We start from the raw sequence: 17,579 nt of genomic DNA on the forward strand, positions 1-17,579 counted from the left end.
GTCCTGGCAGCGGGCCGAAAACAGAAGTATGGTTCTGACACTAGTGCTACTGTTTCACATCTAGTGACAAAAGGCACTTGCAGACGGACGGAAAGGGAGGTGTGAAAAAGGCAGTGGAGAATATTTCTACAAATAAAACACATCGTGCCGCCCTCCCCTCCCCTCCCCTCCCCTCCCCTCCCCCCTCCCGGGCTTCACATTACCAGAACACTGTGGGAGAGAAAATGGGATTTATTTTTCACTTTTACAGTATTTTTCACTTATTTCTTTTTTTTTGTATTCTTCTTTTGTAATGAGTTCATTACTCACTTTTTATTGCTGCCATCTCATGGGTCCAGCCCATGTCTGGCTACATAACCAGACCCATAAAGATCTGAAAACAAAGTTAACTTAAACCCCCTTAAAACTCTTGACAGTGTCTTTTTGAAGTTCATAGTTTTGAGGTGACTCTGTGTATACCACCCATACATCCAGACTTTTAGTGTAAGTTGTTCCAATGACCTACAATGCTATTTATTTACAGTAGAACTATATAAAACGTTTAAGTGGTTGCAGTTGGTCATGCGGTTGAGTAAAATAAATGGTAAATTTATATAGTGCCTTTATCCAAGGCGCTTTACATAGATAGCCGATCTACAAGCTCACAACGTGTTGATGTAGATCGGCTACCGCTACTTGAACAATTTCAAAATGGCAAAGAAATTTAGGCATAAGGGGTTTAGCACTGACGAAAATAGGGCCCACTATGTCCTCGGCTCAAATAGGCTTTCTGTATTAGCAAGCTCACAATGTCAGCAATGTCTGCTATTTTAGCCATGAGACCTGTTGTGAGCTTGTAGATCTGCTATTTTTGGGTATTAATAATGAGGCCGCTGAACGTTTGATCTTCCATGTTACAACCGGACACCGGTTCTCAACATGGGGTTCGGGGACCCAACGGTTAAAAAAAGGTTCCATTGGTATACTGACTGTAAGAGTTACAGACCCGTAAAGGGTCCATTTGGATCCCTGTTGGACCCCAGACAAGATGTTTGTCTCTAATGATGTCATCACTTGAGCAGCCCATAGTGAACCTCATATTGTTCAGGTCACAACCAAGGTCAAGCTGCAGGTTCAAGCTCTACTACAAGATCAATCTTTCTGTTTTCAGAGCAATTATTCTTTCCTTGTCGGCTGGCTGGTTATTCAGAGTCATGAACAATGAGGGTTTGTCCGTGCCCGTTCATAACCTCTCTGTAGGTGGCGCCGTGAAGCCAAATGTATTGTAAGTGTGTTGCGTGCCGAGAACTGACGAGTATAGCAGACCTTCAAGCTCACAATTAATGCGTCGCATCCGCGATGTTGGTACCTTGCAGGTACCGTTGCACGCATGGCGAAGTCTGGCTTTATGGTTTTGATGGTGTCGTTCAGGTCAATTTTCACACTACATTACAGTTTCTTCAAAGTAACGTGTGGTGGGCATAGAGCTTTTCCTATATGGCAGAATACTAGACTTGGAGGGAGCTGGAGGGAGCCAGTATACTGTCAGCAGGTATTATTATGATGAGCATGTACATTCCACTGAAATACCGATGAAAGATATAGGATAGCATAGCATATTAAACTATGTGCATATATCTATAGCCCCGGCTTTCCTGTTGATGTTCAGATCCCCATGCAGTAGCTTAATTTGATTGACTTGGCAATCGAACCCGGGATTTGAAGCAGCATACTGTATATATAGACATTGTGACTTTAAGCAGGGCTTTGTGAATTAATAAATAGCTGATGTTTTGCAGAGAGGCCTTAACCAACGTCGTTAACATAGAGAAGCACTGATGACTACCACAGTTATCAACTGTGATACGGTATAAATAATACTGTATTATTACAATATTATTTGAGCTTTTTATGAAAGCCAGTGGTTCTCCAAGTGGGGTTTGGGGACACCCATGGTTCCGCAGGTAAATCGACAACCAAACAGACCCTTACGGGGCTATATAAACTCCATTTGGTTCCATTTGGTTCCATTTGTGCACACTCAGTGTTGCGGGAAATTAGAAAGGTTCGTGACACACTGTACTGCAAATACAGTATACAAATGCATGTACCTCACCGTATGTAATTTATTAGCCGCAGCGAAGCGAACTCCCTTGGAGGTAAAGGAGGTGCGGTCAGGCTGTGTTTGCGGACGGAAGAGCAGAGCTGAGGTCATGTTTGGTTGTGAGTGGCGTCCTGTGCCAGGCAGCCCAGAGGAGAGGGAAACACACACAACATGCTGTAAGTGGGCAGACGTCTCCTCTTAATGGGTGGGATTGAGAAGCCGTGCCTGTGGCTTCGGATGTGGTCAGCAGCTGCAGCACACGGCTTCCCCTGGAGGGTCAGACGTCAAGCACAGAAAATGCTGTGTGATTGAATATATCCCCCTCCCCCTCCCCCCTCCCCCCCGAAACTAGTTTCACAGTGTTGCTTCTGTATGAGGCAAGACGTATACTAACGGGTCTGTCTGTCTGTCTGTCTGTCTGTCTGTCTGTCTGTCTGTCTGTCTGTCTGTCTGACGTGTCTGTCTGTCTGTCTGTCTGTCTGAGGATTGTCTTCCAAACCGCTGGAATGCTGAAGTTGTTGTTAAGCACATTTTTTAACTTTTTGTTGCCAGAGGCAAATATGCGGTTTACATATTTGTTTGTTTGTTGTGTCCTCCATCGTGAGCCGAGGTCATTTTCTTCTGGACAGTGCATGGTAATCTAAACGTTACTTCATCCACCGCCCGTCCTCTCTGGACAGTGATTGATTGGATTGATTGATTGATTGATTGATTGATTGATTGATTGATTGATTGATTGATTGATTGGACTGGGTCAATTCAATTTGCAGGTTGTTTATTCGGTCTGGTTCTAGAGTGGATACAGAAGCAGTGTGTGTGTGTGTGTGTGTGCGTGCACGGTGCATGCATGATGAATACAGGGTTGGTTGGGTGTGAATAACTGCAGCCATCGGTAGGTAGAAATAGGTACTGTGTGATGTCTATCACCGGTAGAAGGGAGTGGGACATATACATTAACGTAGAGACTTGCCGTCGGCACTTGAACCCCTTCCCCACTCGCTTGACAATGTGTTCAACACCCGGTGTTGCTGGTATTATATTTGGTGCTGACAATATCATGTCGGCATATGCCTTGACAGAAGGCCTGCGTTGTTATCCTGATGCGTGAGTGTGAGTGCAAGACGCTACTTTAGCGGTATACCATCACGTCAGCAGTGCTTGAGGTTACGGTGCTTTTACATAAGAGATACGTTTATATGAATATTAATAAAAGGCTTCATAAAAAACAATCTTGATCTAAACCAAAGATTTGCGACACACACAATCATGAAACCGTCGCTCGTCACAGCAGCGTGCCGAGTTGAAAGTTGTTGAGCGAGAGAGGGTCATTCACATAGGCATGGTGCATGAGCCAGGTGAAGGGTTATTTCCTCACCTTCCCCCTGCTGTCATGTCATTATGCTAAATGACCCTCTCCCCCGTTGACCCACTGCAAAGCCCCTGAGGGGGGCAGAGATTTCACTTAACGGGGTTGATTTTGTAGTTTGTTTTCCTGTTCAGAGTTAAAAACTACAGCAGATTAAAAACATGACAGGCTGGTATGCCATGCAGCTCCAGCAATGGTAGTACAATTAATAAATGATAGTGTGTGTCATGACTGTCCTCAGATAGGGGCCATGGGACCATGCTTGTGTCAATGTACACACACACACAATGGACACGCACAGACAACACACCATTGTCAATTCTGCATGGTATTGCTATGTTGGGCGGCAGTGGCTCAGGGGTAGAGTGGCCGGATGCGAACGTGAGGTTCCGAGTTTGATCCTGGCGTGTCCTTGAGCAAGGCACTGAACTTTTGCTTTTACACTACAGTTGTTTTCAAACTGAACCGGACAGCAAACTACAAAATCAGCATACGGTTTCATCCCCCTTCCTTCCAACAGGTTAGGGGTTGAACTCTGTCTCTGCTCACGTAACACAATAGCCTGGGAGATCTTTTAATCGTCATCGCAATGTGGGGGAGATTGAAGAAGGGAGAAATGGGAGAAAGACAACAGATTTCTGTTTTTGACGCGGCGGACAGACAGATTGCATGAAGGACACAAGAGAGAAAGAGGGTCATTCACAGCACAGAGAGGGGGGGGGGGTGTCGTGGTTGCAATTGTTTCCCTTCTCGAAAGCTGCAGATACTTTTGGGATTAGTGCGCGTCGGTGTGGATTCGCAAACGCAACACTTCTGGATCGGGGGTCGTGACACGGGTTAGCAATGACACTGCGTGCTCTTCACAAACTTCCTCCTCTTGTTGTTTCTGGGTCACTGATTGGGCCTGATTGAACTGCTGATGCCGTACGTGTGCCGAAAAACAGCCAATCCTGCATATTGAGCTATTTTCAGGGCGAACGACACTGCAGTGAGCAACAAACAATGAATCAGAATCAACAGTGTTGTGTCACATCACAGATTTACACCTGTTTACACCAGGCGTTCCCAAATGTTTGGGAATGACTGAGAAACATGGGTTTTTCTGAAAACTGTCAGGGTTTAGAAGGCATTTGTAGAATCGTCCTAAATGGGTCAAAGCAAACATCAAAAAGTCCATAGACTTGGCTGCCACATGACGTCACGGTGGGGCCATTTGTGTGTGGCTAGCGCCCCTCAGAAAGAAGTGATGGGCGGACAGGGAGAGAAAGTAAGGAGAACAGACGGATGACAGGCGGTGGTCAGGCCTTGTTCAACAGTCTAATGGTAGCTGTTCAGAAACCTGGTGGTCTTGCCCCTGATACTGTGGTATGTCTAAGGCCTCCTTGCCTGTGTGTGCGTGTGTGTGTGCGTGTGTGTGTGTGTGTGTGTGTGTGACTGTGAGTGTCTGTGTGTGACTGTGTGAACAGTTTGTTTTTGTTTTATTTTCATTTTAAATTACACATAAAAAAAGCAGGCTTGAGCATAGTCCAGTATCTCAAAATCATGTTACCTCACAATGTTTTTTTATTTATATGTGTGTACTAATATTTACAACAGTACTAGTGTCTGGGCAAGAAGTGCTACTGAAAGTGTGAGGAAATATCGCCCAGATTACATTACGTTGATGCTGTGCTGCAGATCTGTTTGCATTGCCAGGGCATAAAAACAGTTGGTAAAAAAGGAAAAGAAAAAGAAAGACAGCCTCCAGGGTACTACAACGGAAGTCGCGCCCATGCACACACTTTCTGCCACAGTTCTCGTGACATGAGAAACGAGGGTATTCACATTTGCATAGCCGTCTGTCACCGTGGTTGAAATGATAGTTGTAACATGTACTGTTCACTGTAGCTGATGAACTGTAAGGACTATTTCCCAGAGGTTGAGCTTTTATTTCTTTTCTATTTTCTTTATCATTTTTATCACACGATTTTGTAACCCATTTTTCACCGCTGTGTCGATTATCTAATGTGATCTTGGGCTCTACACACCCTCCGCCAACCTGGGGATGATGTCATAGTTGAAGCTTGTATTTGTTGTATTCATTGAATGTCGACAAATGTCAAACACAAATAGTTGTTCATTGCTAGTGTAGGTAATATAGTAGGCCGTAAAAAAACTCTCACTGCCCCGGTCGGTTAGCTCAACCGTCTGGGCACCTGGGGCTGCTAAGCCACCATGACAGCGTGCCGCGGGTTCGACTCCCGGTCCCGTCGGCCTTTGCTGCTTGTCACTCCCCGCCTCTCTCCCCATTCTTCCTGTCTCTTGGACAGGAGGGTCCAAAGAGGTTATTTCCCGATTCCCAGACGAACCTCCCTACCCGCCTCAGCCACAGCCACCCACCCGACCCGACAAAGTCAAAGCTTGTACACCAAATTACATCAATTAAGCTGGAGGATGCTTTAACGACCACTGTAGCACGAGACAATGTGCAAGGTCACGTCCATACATGATGATTCCCCCCTCCCCCGGGGGATTCAGCAGCCTCTGTGGTAGGATGAGGTTAGATGAAGATGGCTCAGGGCGAGACAGAGATTGGATGACATGGCGAGGTGAAAATAACAGCCTGAGACACCGCTGGTTAACCAAGCAGTATCTTGCAAGCGGATCTCAGCCGTGTAGGAGCAGCGCCTTATGTGAGCTTTGGCCACGAGAATGTGCGAAACACTCGTGCGACCCAAAGCTATTCTGGGGCGTTTAACTGAAGCTTCTTGTTGATATCGGAGCTCTCAGTGTGGTTGTGGGTGCTACCTCATCCCGCCAGGAGTCAGACTCCGTGGCATTTAGAGCCTGGGGTTTGTACGTGTATATTGCAATTATAGGCGAGTTGCAATTATCGCCACGCCTCCTTTGCGTTCTGTTCACATAACGATGAATGCAAACGCTTTTAAGTCTGTAAAAGGAGACGGTGGTGGATCTGGGAATCACTGGAAGTGTTTTATCTCATAACCCATTTGAGACCTGAGACCAGATTCTACAAAACGTCTTCTAAATCATGACGGTTTTCTGAAAAACCATATGCTTCTATGTCAGTGTCAAACTATGTATTGTCAAGGACCCCAAACATGTTGTTCCAGGCACCCCCAGAAGCATAGATGTGAGTTAAAAACGTTCACTGTGAAAGAATATATATTCAAAGATTTGCACCACGTTTTCAAGATGTTTCAAAAATAGTAGATCTACAAGCTCATAGCTTTCACCAAATCTCTGCTGAGATTATTTAATCTCAAATCTGACCTGTGTGAGTTTGTAGATTTGTTATTTTTGCCCGGATGTTCGTGCCCCAGAATTGAGACTGTAGGGTTCATTCATGTGGTTAAATTAGGGTTCCCGTAATCTTTGAAATCAACTCATAATATTAGGAGCTATTTCAATATATTTACTGTGTTTCAAACATAATTGGGCTACATGCCATGTCACAATTTCATCATTCTGCCCTTAAAGCCGCCACATTCTAGATTTATCTTATAAACAGATTCTGTTGACTGCATTTGACACATTTGACACATTTTGATATCAAGTAGGACAACAATCTGAATGTCTAGGTATTAGACAAGACTCTCTGGTGACTTCCATCCAGGTCTAATGCTAATCTTTTGACCCGTCATTAACTTTTATGGATAAGATTAAGCATTGTAAACCCTGCTTCTAAATAGGCTACACACACCTGCATGTTTTAATATTGTGTGTCTGAGTGCGTTGCGCACGTGCACACACATGCGCGTGCATGTGTGCGCGCAGGTGTCTTGGGGCATCCTCCCACTTCTAAAAGTGCACTACAACACTGCCTGCAGAGATGTAGTTCAGACCTCAGTAACCCTTGTGCGTGCGTGCGTGCGTGCGTGCATGCTGCATGGCATGCACATGCGTGCCTGACAGACATAACAGAAAAAGGAGAGGCGATTTAAAGTAAACACACATTGATTGCCAGGTATATTAAAATTGCTAGATTTCGCCATTCTCAGTTCAAATGAAAACAATATGCAATGGAATATAAAACATACCTTTAAGGGGAAATGTTAAAATACCATCGCTGTTGGGAATGAAAGAATCTCCACATTTATTTTCATTTTTTTTCATACATTACACGCATGTCTGTGGGTTTTTATATATTCATGGGAAAATGTAACTAATACTCATTTCAATCGGATTGGAACAAAGGTAAATTTATTTTGAATTCCATGGAAAAAGGATCAGTTTCAGTTTCACACTCGACAGCAACGATATGACATTTCACTAGTTGCACACATGTCTGCAGTTGCAGTGTTTTTTTTTTTTGTGTGTATTTTTCTAACCCATTCTGTATGGGAACCCCTTTTGGTGTTTTAACTATTGAAAAATAGCAGATCTACAAGCTCATAGCGCGCCACCGAGTGGCGCGCTACGAGCTTGTAGGTCTGCTATTTTTGAAAAATCGTGAAAATGCGGCACAAATCTTTGAACATATATTCTATCAGAATTTTGTTTTTTTTCGACGTCGGGCCTAAATGGGCTAACACAAGTATAGCTCAGAGAGCAGCGGTGTCTCCGTGTCAATCATTGCCTCCGCACAACGATATGATACAATTACATTTCCTTTTCTCTCTGGACAGTGTGACATATCATTACGCTGTAGCGGAGGCCGCCGCGCTCGGATAGAGCTCATTAAATGAGCCTCCATCATCACGCTTGGATGATAGGCATTCTCTGGCCGGTGAGTGGGTGGGTTTTACTGCGTGTCTCTTCATTACGGAGCTGATGACAGACAAAGCTGTCTTTTGTTTAGAGCCTTCATCTCCGTTAGCCCATTCTGGGCGGGAACCACCTTTTTTGGTTGTTGTATTAAGCATTATGTTGTACTTTTTTAGCCATTAGAACAAAACAAAAAGGTAGGAGCGCACTGCACCAGTAGTGGGGGAGGTGCTGCTGACCGCAGGAGATACAACGTTGACTAAGAAAGGATAGAGGCCGCACAGCTCGTAGTCTCGATGCTAGGAACTTTATTAAATCAACGTTTTCTTCAGGGTACTTTAGCCCTTGAAAAATAGCAGATCTACAAGCTCATCTACGAGCTTACAGTAGTTCTGCTATTTTGAAAAAGAGGGGGAAAATGTATTATATTCTTTCAGAGCGCAAGTTTTTAACTCAAATCTTTGCTTCTGGGCGGGGGGGTCCCTGGAACAACATATTGTGAGATGGGGGTCGGTGGCCAAATATCATTCTGGGGGTCCTTGACATGAAATTCTTTGACAACCACTGAACCACAGCAAAACTTCTAAAAAGGATTTAGAAGACATTTTGTAGAATGGAGCTCAGGTCTAAATCAGTTAAAGAGGCTCTGTCACTCTGTGGTATGCACCTCCAAAGGCCTGTCTGTGTATCTAGTTATGTTATCTCCCTGTCAGGGCCCAGAGGGCTGGGCAGGGCAGAGATAAGTAGCGGGTGGGTGTCGGTCGGATAGATAATTTCTTTTTTCTTTACCTTAAGGTGCACTTCTTCTTCTTCTTCTTCAATACAATCAAGCGCGCCTGTCTTTAAATGTGTCCCCCCTAGCAACGTCACTCTGGTGCTGCATGGTTCCACGGGCAAGGCAGCTCACGTTCTGTAATACCATTATGTAGTCAGGAGGGGGGATGGGGGGGGGGGGGGTACTAGAAACGTAAGTAAAAGTAACAAAACCACATTGTAGAAATGACCTTTAAGAAGTTGTTTCTGTCCATGAGAGGTAAATAAACCACGTGAAAAGGACAAGCATTCATGTTTTCCACATTTCTAGGACAAAATTCAACACACAAAACCTATAGGTCACAATACAGCACTCGAGTAAATGTACTCTTTTCCACCACTGGTTGTCCACAGCTCACGTTCACTAACACAGTTATAGTCTGGAGTGTGTGTGTGTGTGTGTGTGTGTGTGTGTGTGTGTGTGTGGAGGGGGGTGGGGGGGTAATAGCCTTCTTCCTAGAACAGGAAGAGTTAGCCAGCTGAAGGGAGGGAGGGAGAGAGAGAGAGAGAGAAGCTGGACGAGTGAAAGGATGAGAGAAAGGTATGATAATGAGCAAGGGAGACTGGAGATGTGTGTGTGTGTGGGGGGGGGGGGGGGCTTGGTCAGGGAATCACCACATAGTTGACATTCTTTAGTGACTCAGAACCCACCCTCCCTTTAAGCCTGATTTAGACTTATAGTTGTGTGCTGGTGTTGCGCAACTGAGAATAGCCAATCCACAAGCAGCTTGTAGGTCATCTTAATAACCAATCAACAAGCTCGTAGGTCATCTTAATCCAGAGCCATTTACACTCAAGCAAGGAAAGCATGAGGTAATGCATCAAATACGTCTAGCGACCTTAACTGCCAAAGACTTGATATGGCATCTTTGTAATTAAACAAAGACTTTGGTCGCTTTATATCAATATGGAACGGTTTAACTGAAAACCAACTTTTATCCCTATAGGCAATGCCCCTGCTCTCACCCCCCCCCGCCCCCCCTCGCACGAAACGTGCTCGCGTATGCGTAGACTACCGTTCTAACGGGGATGTTTTCTCGCTGTTTTCTCGTTATCTATGAGTGATGTCCATGGTTGTGATCATCCATCACCATCATCATCCATCATCCATCATCCATCTAAATGAGATTTCTGCCAGGGCAAGTGCTATACGTGCTAGGGCCTAAGGTGGAGTCTGAACTTCACATTAATCACTTAAACACCTCTACACTTACAGTACAACAGATCTACATTTCAACTGTACAGTACCAACATTTCCGCCAACTCTCCACCAAACATGTAGCGTGTAGCCGATCTACAAGCTCACAACGCATTGTATTTCGATGTGTTACTGACAACTTGTGAGCTTGCAGATTGATTGGCTATTGCTTAGGTTTAGGTTTAGGTTTATTTATTTAGCATGTAGTACAAAAAATAGACAATAACATATCAAAGAACAAAAATACAATGCAAGGAAGGGAAGAAGCCAGCTGGCTTGACTAATGTTCCCCCAGAATATGGATATGGTTCAAAGTGGTAAAGCATTGACCCTCTCAATGAGATATATGGGGCTCCATTTCGTCACCGCTAAACCCCGCCTTATCCCTAAACTTCTTTTGCCTTTCTTTTTTTTTTTACTATTTTGAAAAACATTTTTGAATAGTTCAACTATTGGCTACTAGCCAATCTACATTGACACGTTGTGACCTCTTAGACTGGCCATTTTAACTATTAAAAAATGTTTTGCAAAATAGTAAAAGAAAAAGGCAAAGAAGTTTAGGGATAAGGGCTTTAGCGGTGAGGAAAATGGAGCCCATGGCGCTGTCATATCACATCATAATCATACATTTTGTCTGTTTGGTTTGGTCGGATTAATGTTCACGGTCTGGGCCTTGTCACGTTCTGCCGATCTGCCGAGTTCACTTTTATTACCGTGGATGTTATTCTTGTGTTACAGTATCCACATTGCCGTAATGGTCTTTTGTGTCTGATTATCTGCGGTATATCACGATGACTAACATGTTATAGAAGAGCACACTTAAAAAGTTTCCTCAAACTCAAATAGTTTCCAGATGAAGTCGAGCAGTTTTTTTTGTCTTGTTTTAAGTTGTTTCTAATGGTCCTAATGTGGACAATATGCTATCGATGGCCTGCAGCTGTGGAGGCCAACGCACCGCTCTCTGTGAAAGATGTCGTCAGCTTGAAGAGAGATCTTACAGTTAGATAAACACGGTGTGCACAAAGAAATGGTTTCTCTGTAATGGACGCCGTCCGTCCGTCCACTGCAATGTTGTTGAGTGTGTCTTTGATGATGAGGGCCTCCAGTGTTCTTGCACTCTGGCTAGATAATATGGAAAGCTGCTTTCAACAGGGTCATTGAGTGTGTGTGGTCCTAGATATGTTGGACTTGTACTTGTGTGCGCGCGTGCGTGTGCGTGTGTGTGTGTGTGTGTGTGCGTGTGTGTGCACGCGCGACCTTGACCGTGCATTTTACACATGTTTGCTTGTTCTTTTGTGCTATTGCCTTTCTCAGTCAAAACATGACATGTTCTCATTCTATCCCAAAACAGGGAAATTCAGACCAATGAATACCCTGGAATGTTTACTTTTGTCTATGTTGTCTGCTAAAAAAAGCCATAAACTCATTTTGTAGTCCTACAATGTTTTGTCAACTCCCCCTCACGCACACACACACACACACACACACACACACACACACACACACACACACACACACACACACACACACACACACACACACACGCACACACTCCACCCATCTCTGTTGGGGTGCCAAGTGCTTTGTCAATCTTATGAGATTTGACTTAAAATGGTAAATGGTTGGTTTACATAGTAGCCTACAGTGTGTATTACGGTACATTCAAGCATGCACTCATGCACACACACACACACACACACACACACGGTGGAGGAAACCATACAGCTAGGTTCAGTGTCTTTGGGGTTCAGTGTCATGCTCAAGGACACGTCGACATATGGAATGTCAGAACAGGTCAGCTCCACATATGGAGATCTAAGCGGGGGCAGCGGGGGCAGTGTCTTGAGTGGACAGGGTTTGATGAGGTCGGATGAGGTCAGATCAACATGTGGGATGAATTCTGTATTGGCCATATGTGGAGCGTGTCACGAGGCGTGACGGCCGGGCTGACCGACAGGTTTTCATAGTAAACTATAACCCAGTTCTTCACACAGGCACACACTGTTGCGTGCCATAAAATAGCAGATCTACAAGCTCACAACGCGTCACATTTGTGACATGTTGTGAGCGTGTAGATTTTACATTGACCTGGCACGACACCCAACGAAAGAATACCTGAGCCTTTAGTTTAAACCCTATTCTTCATTGAGCGGACTCCCTCAGGGCTCTGTGCTACTACTGCACTACTACTGCAGTGCTACTGTACATTACATATCGCTGGTTAGTGAGCTTGTAGATCTGCTATTTTTTGGTGAAAGTTCTCCCTATAACATTATGGATGTTTAAGTGGTGACATCATAGTTCCCATAGGCTGTCACGATTACACATCTATGTTAACGATGAATTGTCATACAATTGTGTTTTGTAGCATTGAGCATTGGAACGTTTTTTTGCCTTTTTTTGCCTTTTAGTCTTCGTAATCACAGATTGCACAGGGCAGATATGACAAAAAAAGTTTCCAAAATGGAAAGCTACGAGCTTGTAGATCTGCTTTTTTTTTTATTATCGTGAAAATGTGGCGAAAATCTTGGAATATATATTCTTTCAGAGCCATGAACGTTTTTAACTCAAATCTTTGCTTCTGGGTGGGAACTACATATTTTCAGATGGGGGTCGGCCGCATATTACATAATAATCTTTGGGGTCCTTGACATTAAATATTGAGAACCTTCAACTGATATAGAAACATGAGGTTTTTCAGAAATTTTTCATGATTTAGAAGATTTTTTTTTAACAACGACATCAGGCCTAAATGGCTTTAACACATTGACTGTTTCCCTGCCGTGTTTTTCACTAACCTCTGAAGAAGCACCGGTCCATTATCGTGCTACCGTTTCATGTAAATCCACCTTAAAACGGTGCGATGGTTTGTTATAGTGTTAGAGAATCATCCACAGTTTGGACAACCAGCGAGGAACAGGGAGGCACGGGCAGGAAAGTGTTAAAAACCGCCCCGACCATTTGGTGTGGTTCGGGCTTTAGGCGCTAAATGGCCGCCATGTTAGGGTTAGGGTTAGGGAGCGCAGTCATCTTTCTCTCTCCAGATGCTGTGCCAGTGCTGACAGGGCAGTGCTATAGGCTGGGCTGGCTGGCTGGCATGTACACACAGCAGCGTGTGTGTGTGTGTGTGTGTGTGTGTGTGTGTGTGTGTGCCATTGTGAAGGAGGAGGGTGTGGTGTTGTGGAGAGGCATGTGGCTGGCTCCGTGTTCACATGTTTGTTCTGTGTGGTTCTGGCGGACAGAGCGGTCACAGGGTCAAACCCCAGCGTCACACACCGTCCTGACCCCAGTGTGCTGCGCTGCGGCCGCGCTCTTAAAAGGCCTCAGGCCTGGCCCGGGAGTGTGCTAATTGTATGCTTGTGGCCGGCCTCAGAGTATACAGCAGCTGCCGGCTGGCGACCTCGTATGTCCAAAACCATCCTTTACTTATATATATATTCTTTTTTTGGTGGCCTGGGCCGTGGCTCAGCGGTCCAGGCACCTTGGCTGGTAATCCAGTCTGGCAGTGTGCCGCTCGTGGGTTCGACTCCCGATCCCGACGGCCTTTACTGCATGTCTTCCCCCCCCCCATCTCTCTCCCCATTTACTGTCAGCCTACTGTCTGTCCCTCCATAAAAAATATATAAAATAAAAGCGAAAGCCACAAAAAGACATTTAAAAATATATATATTTTTGGATAAAATAGTGAAAATAGCTGCTCTACAAGCTCACATCGCGAAGCGTTGTGACGAGCTTGTAGTGCGGCTATTTTCACTACTTTTGTGCGACATCCTTGCATGCCGGAAGTATGGCATTACATTCACGAAATGGCATATAAAGTTGAAATGTGGAGATGCGAGGATTCCGCACGACATCGACCATAATACGGTAGCTCTGCTGTGGTGTGGGAGGGATGAGAAAGGGAAGGATGGACGCTGCTCTGCTGTGGTGTGGGAGGCCTGGGAAGGGGAAGGATGGACGCTGCTCGTGGCTGCAATGATGACCCATTATCGTGGTGTATATCTATAAATGGACGCATTCCTGTTTGGTACTATAGTCGCCTCTAATATTATTTTTCTTTCTCTCGCTCTCTCTGGGGAAAAAAACCCTGAGTCAGCGAAATAAATAAGGTAGTGGGAATGGATTCTGGAAGGACAGGAGGCCGTGTGTGTGTGTGTGTGTGTGTGTGTGTGTGTGTGTGAGAGAGGGGGAGAGAGGGAGAGAGAGAGAGAGAGAGAAAGAGAGAGAGAGAAAGAGAGAGAGAGAGAGAGAGAGAGAGAGAGAGAGAGAGAGAGAGAAGAGAGAGAGAGAAAGAGAGAGAGAGAGAGAGAGAGAGAGAGAGAGAGAGAGAGAGAGAGTGAGAGTGAGAGTGAGAGTGAGAGTGAGAGTGAGAGTGAGAGTGAGAGTGAGAGTGAGAGTGAGAGTGAGAGTGAGAGTGAGAGTGAGAGTGAGAGTGAGAGAGGGAGAGGGAGAGAGAGGGAGAGGGAGAGGGAGAGAGAGAGAGAGAGAGAGGGACTGTGTACATGCCATTGAGTGGGTGGGGGGGACTTCAATAGGCGGACATACTGGGGCTGTCAAAGAAGGCCTTGTCCATGCCTGTATTATGTGGAGTCTATGGGGGTTCTGTGAAGGTTGCACTGCGTGTGGTGGCAGGGCTTTGTGCTGTCATAATGTCTATGGGGGGAAGTCTATATGGGGGTTCTGTGAAGGTTGCACTGCGTGTGGTGGCAGGGCTTTGTGCTGTCATAATGTCTATGGGGGGAAGTCTATATGGGGGTTCTGTGAAGGTTGCACTGCGTGTGGTGGCAGGGCTCTGTGCTGTCATAATGTCTATGGGGGAAGTCTATGGGGGTGCTGTGAAGGTTGCACTGCGTGTGGTGGCAGGGCTCTGTGCTGTCATAATGTCTATGGGGGGAGGTCTATGGGGGTTCTGTGAAGGTTGCACTGCGTGTGGTGGCAGGGCTTTGTGCTGTCATAATGTCTATGGGGGGAAGTCTATGGGGGTTCTGTGAAGGTTGCACTGCGTGTGGTTTCAGGGCTTTGTGCTGTCATAATGTCTATGGGGGTTCTGTGAAGGTTGCACTGCGTGTGGTGGCAGGGCTCTGTGCTGTCATAATGTCTATGGGGGAAAGTCTATGGGGGTTCTGTGAAGGTTGCACTGCGTGTGGTGGCAGGGCTCTGTGCTGTCATAATGTCTATGGGGGGAAGTCTATGGGGGTTCTGTGAAGGTTGCACTGCGTGTGGTGGCAGGGCTCTGTGCTGTCATAATGTCTATGGGGGAAAGTCTATGGGGGTTCTGTGAAGGTTGCACTGCGTGTGGTGGCAGGGCTCTGTGCTGTCATAATGTCTATGGGGGGAAGTCTATGGGGGTTCTGTGAAGGTTGCACTGCGTGTGGTGGCAGGGCTCTGTGCTGTCATAATGTCTATGGGGGGAAGTCTATGGGGGTGCTGTGAAGGTTGCACTGCGTGTGGTGGCAGGGCTTTGTGCTGTCATAATGTCTATGGGGGTTCTGTGAAGGTTGCACTGCGTGTGGTGGCATCATAATGCTGCTGACATCATAATGCTGCTGACATGATACCCCAGAGTGGGAATTCAGTTAGGGCTGCAACCATAGATTATCCTTTTTGCCATTATTTGATGCATTTTTTATTTTATTTTATTATTAATCAAATAATTGAGAATTGAGAAGGGGTGTACGAATAGAACCAAATGGACCCGGAATATAATCTCAGATATGGGGGTCCTTGACATTACAAAGTTTGAGAACCACAGTTGACTAAATATGTCTGATTTACCACTTATTTCATACAAATTTCCCTCCTTTTTTAAAATAATCAATGAAATGGGTTAGTTGATCAGCTGCTGCACACAGTGTAACATGCATTAGTCTACATGCATTGTCTACGTACGATCCATGTTACCTGTTCTGTTCCACAAGCTAACGACGCTCTCTGTTTGCTGTTACCTGTTCTGTTCCACAAGCTAACGACGCTCTCTGTCTGCTCTTCTCCTCCACAGTGGATCCAGCCGACCTCTTGAAGATTTTAGATTTCCACAGTTTACCCGAGGGCGTATCGAGAACGACGGGTTTCTGCTCACATCGGAGGTCAACGAATGGACCCGATGTGGCCTACAGGGTCTCCAAAGGACGCCCAGCTCAGCGCCCCCACCAAGCAGCTCTATCCCAGTACGTACCCTATCCGCACAATACACAAGTCTTCTTTCAATCAACTCTTCAGCTCCCATTTCAACCCATTTTGACCTGAGATCAGATTCTAAAAATGTCTTCGATTTTTCAAAAATAGCAGACCTACAAGCTCGTAGATCTGCTATTTTTCAATAGCTAAAGCATAACATAATGCACCAAAAGGGGTTCCCGCCCCAAAATGGGTTAAGTTCCAGTCCCCTTTTCTGGATGAATCCACCTGCTATTCATGTCGTCGCCATCGTTGTTTTATGTGTTGTTTCCTCTGATGTGTTTTTTTTTTTTTAATGTTTGCCTCCTAGTTTTCACCCTCGCCGCACTCACATGATGACTTACTTTACTGCACTTGAACATTTCATCTATTTTATTTATTTCATCTCGAGTTTAGAGAGGTTAATTTATTTTATTGACCTGCAGAGAGAGCTGAGATCTCAAGCAGCCATCTGCCTAGCCACACCTACCACATCCCATCTGCACCGTACGGTACTGACCGTGCCAGAGCCCAGTGGTTACTAAATAAAGTAACTCAGATTTGATTAAAGTTTCTATTTGAGAAGCAAACAAGCAAAGCATAAAGTATACGCACATGAACTGTTTATTTTATTTTATTTGACCCTCTCTCTCTCCTCTTAGAGAAACAGACTTGAGAAACTGTAATCGACAGTGCTTCTCTTCCATCTACCAAATTAAATAAATCTCTTTGCAAAAAATAGCCGATCTACACAAGCTCAGAAAGTGTTGAGTTTTAATGTAAATTGGCCATTTTCGGGTGAATGTTCCCCTCAGAATAGGCATGCTGCGGCTCATGGTTAACTAACTACTTAAGCTGTGATATAAAAACATCACACCCGTGTGAAGTGAAGGGCGCTCTTATCATCGTACATCATCATGTCGCAACATGCCGATTTGCTCAGACACATGACGTAAATTCTCCTTTCATTGTCAATGGCAAATGTGACACAAGTTAGGACAGAAAGCTGTATATAGGAGGGGCTAGCGCTGCTCAAAAATGTGCCCGTGGGTCCATTTGGTTCTCTTTGTACACTCCTCCATTTGTTCCTGTTTTACTCTCCTCCTACTCAGACCTATCATCCCACCCTACATTCTCCCCGCCTTTTCCTTTTTTACGACAGTCTTGACGCGTTTTAGTGGCATGTCTTATGACGCGCCATAACCCCGTGTTACTAACTGCCTCTGCTATGTAAGGGCCTTGACCTCTGGCCAACC

General features: G+C 45.2%; 1 protein-coding gene across 1 annotated transcript in view; it reads left to right on the forward strand.

The window, feature by feature from the left end:
• col5a1 (procollagen, type V, alpha 1) overlaps nt 1–17,579 on the forward strand; it is a 154,071-nt gene that overhangs the window by 19,286 nt on the left and 117,206 nt on the right. The window contains 2 exon segments of the mRNA XM_083794103.1: nt 16,166–16,290; nt 16,292–16,334. Coding sequence (XP_083650229.1) covers nt 16,166–16,290; nt 16,292–16,334 — 168 coding nt within the window.

The sequence above is a fragment of the Protomyctophum parallelum genome, assembly GCF_964188405.1.
Source record: "Protomyctophum parallelum genome assembly, chromosome: 21".
NCBI lineage: Eukaryota > Metazoa > Chordata > Actinopteri > Myctophiformes > Myctophidae > Protomyctophum > Protomyctophum parallelum.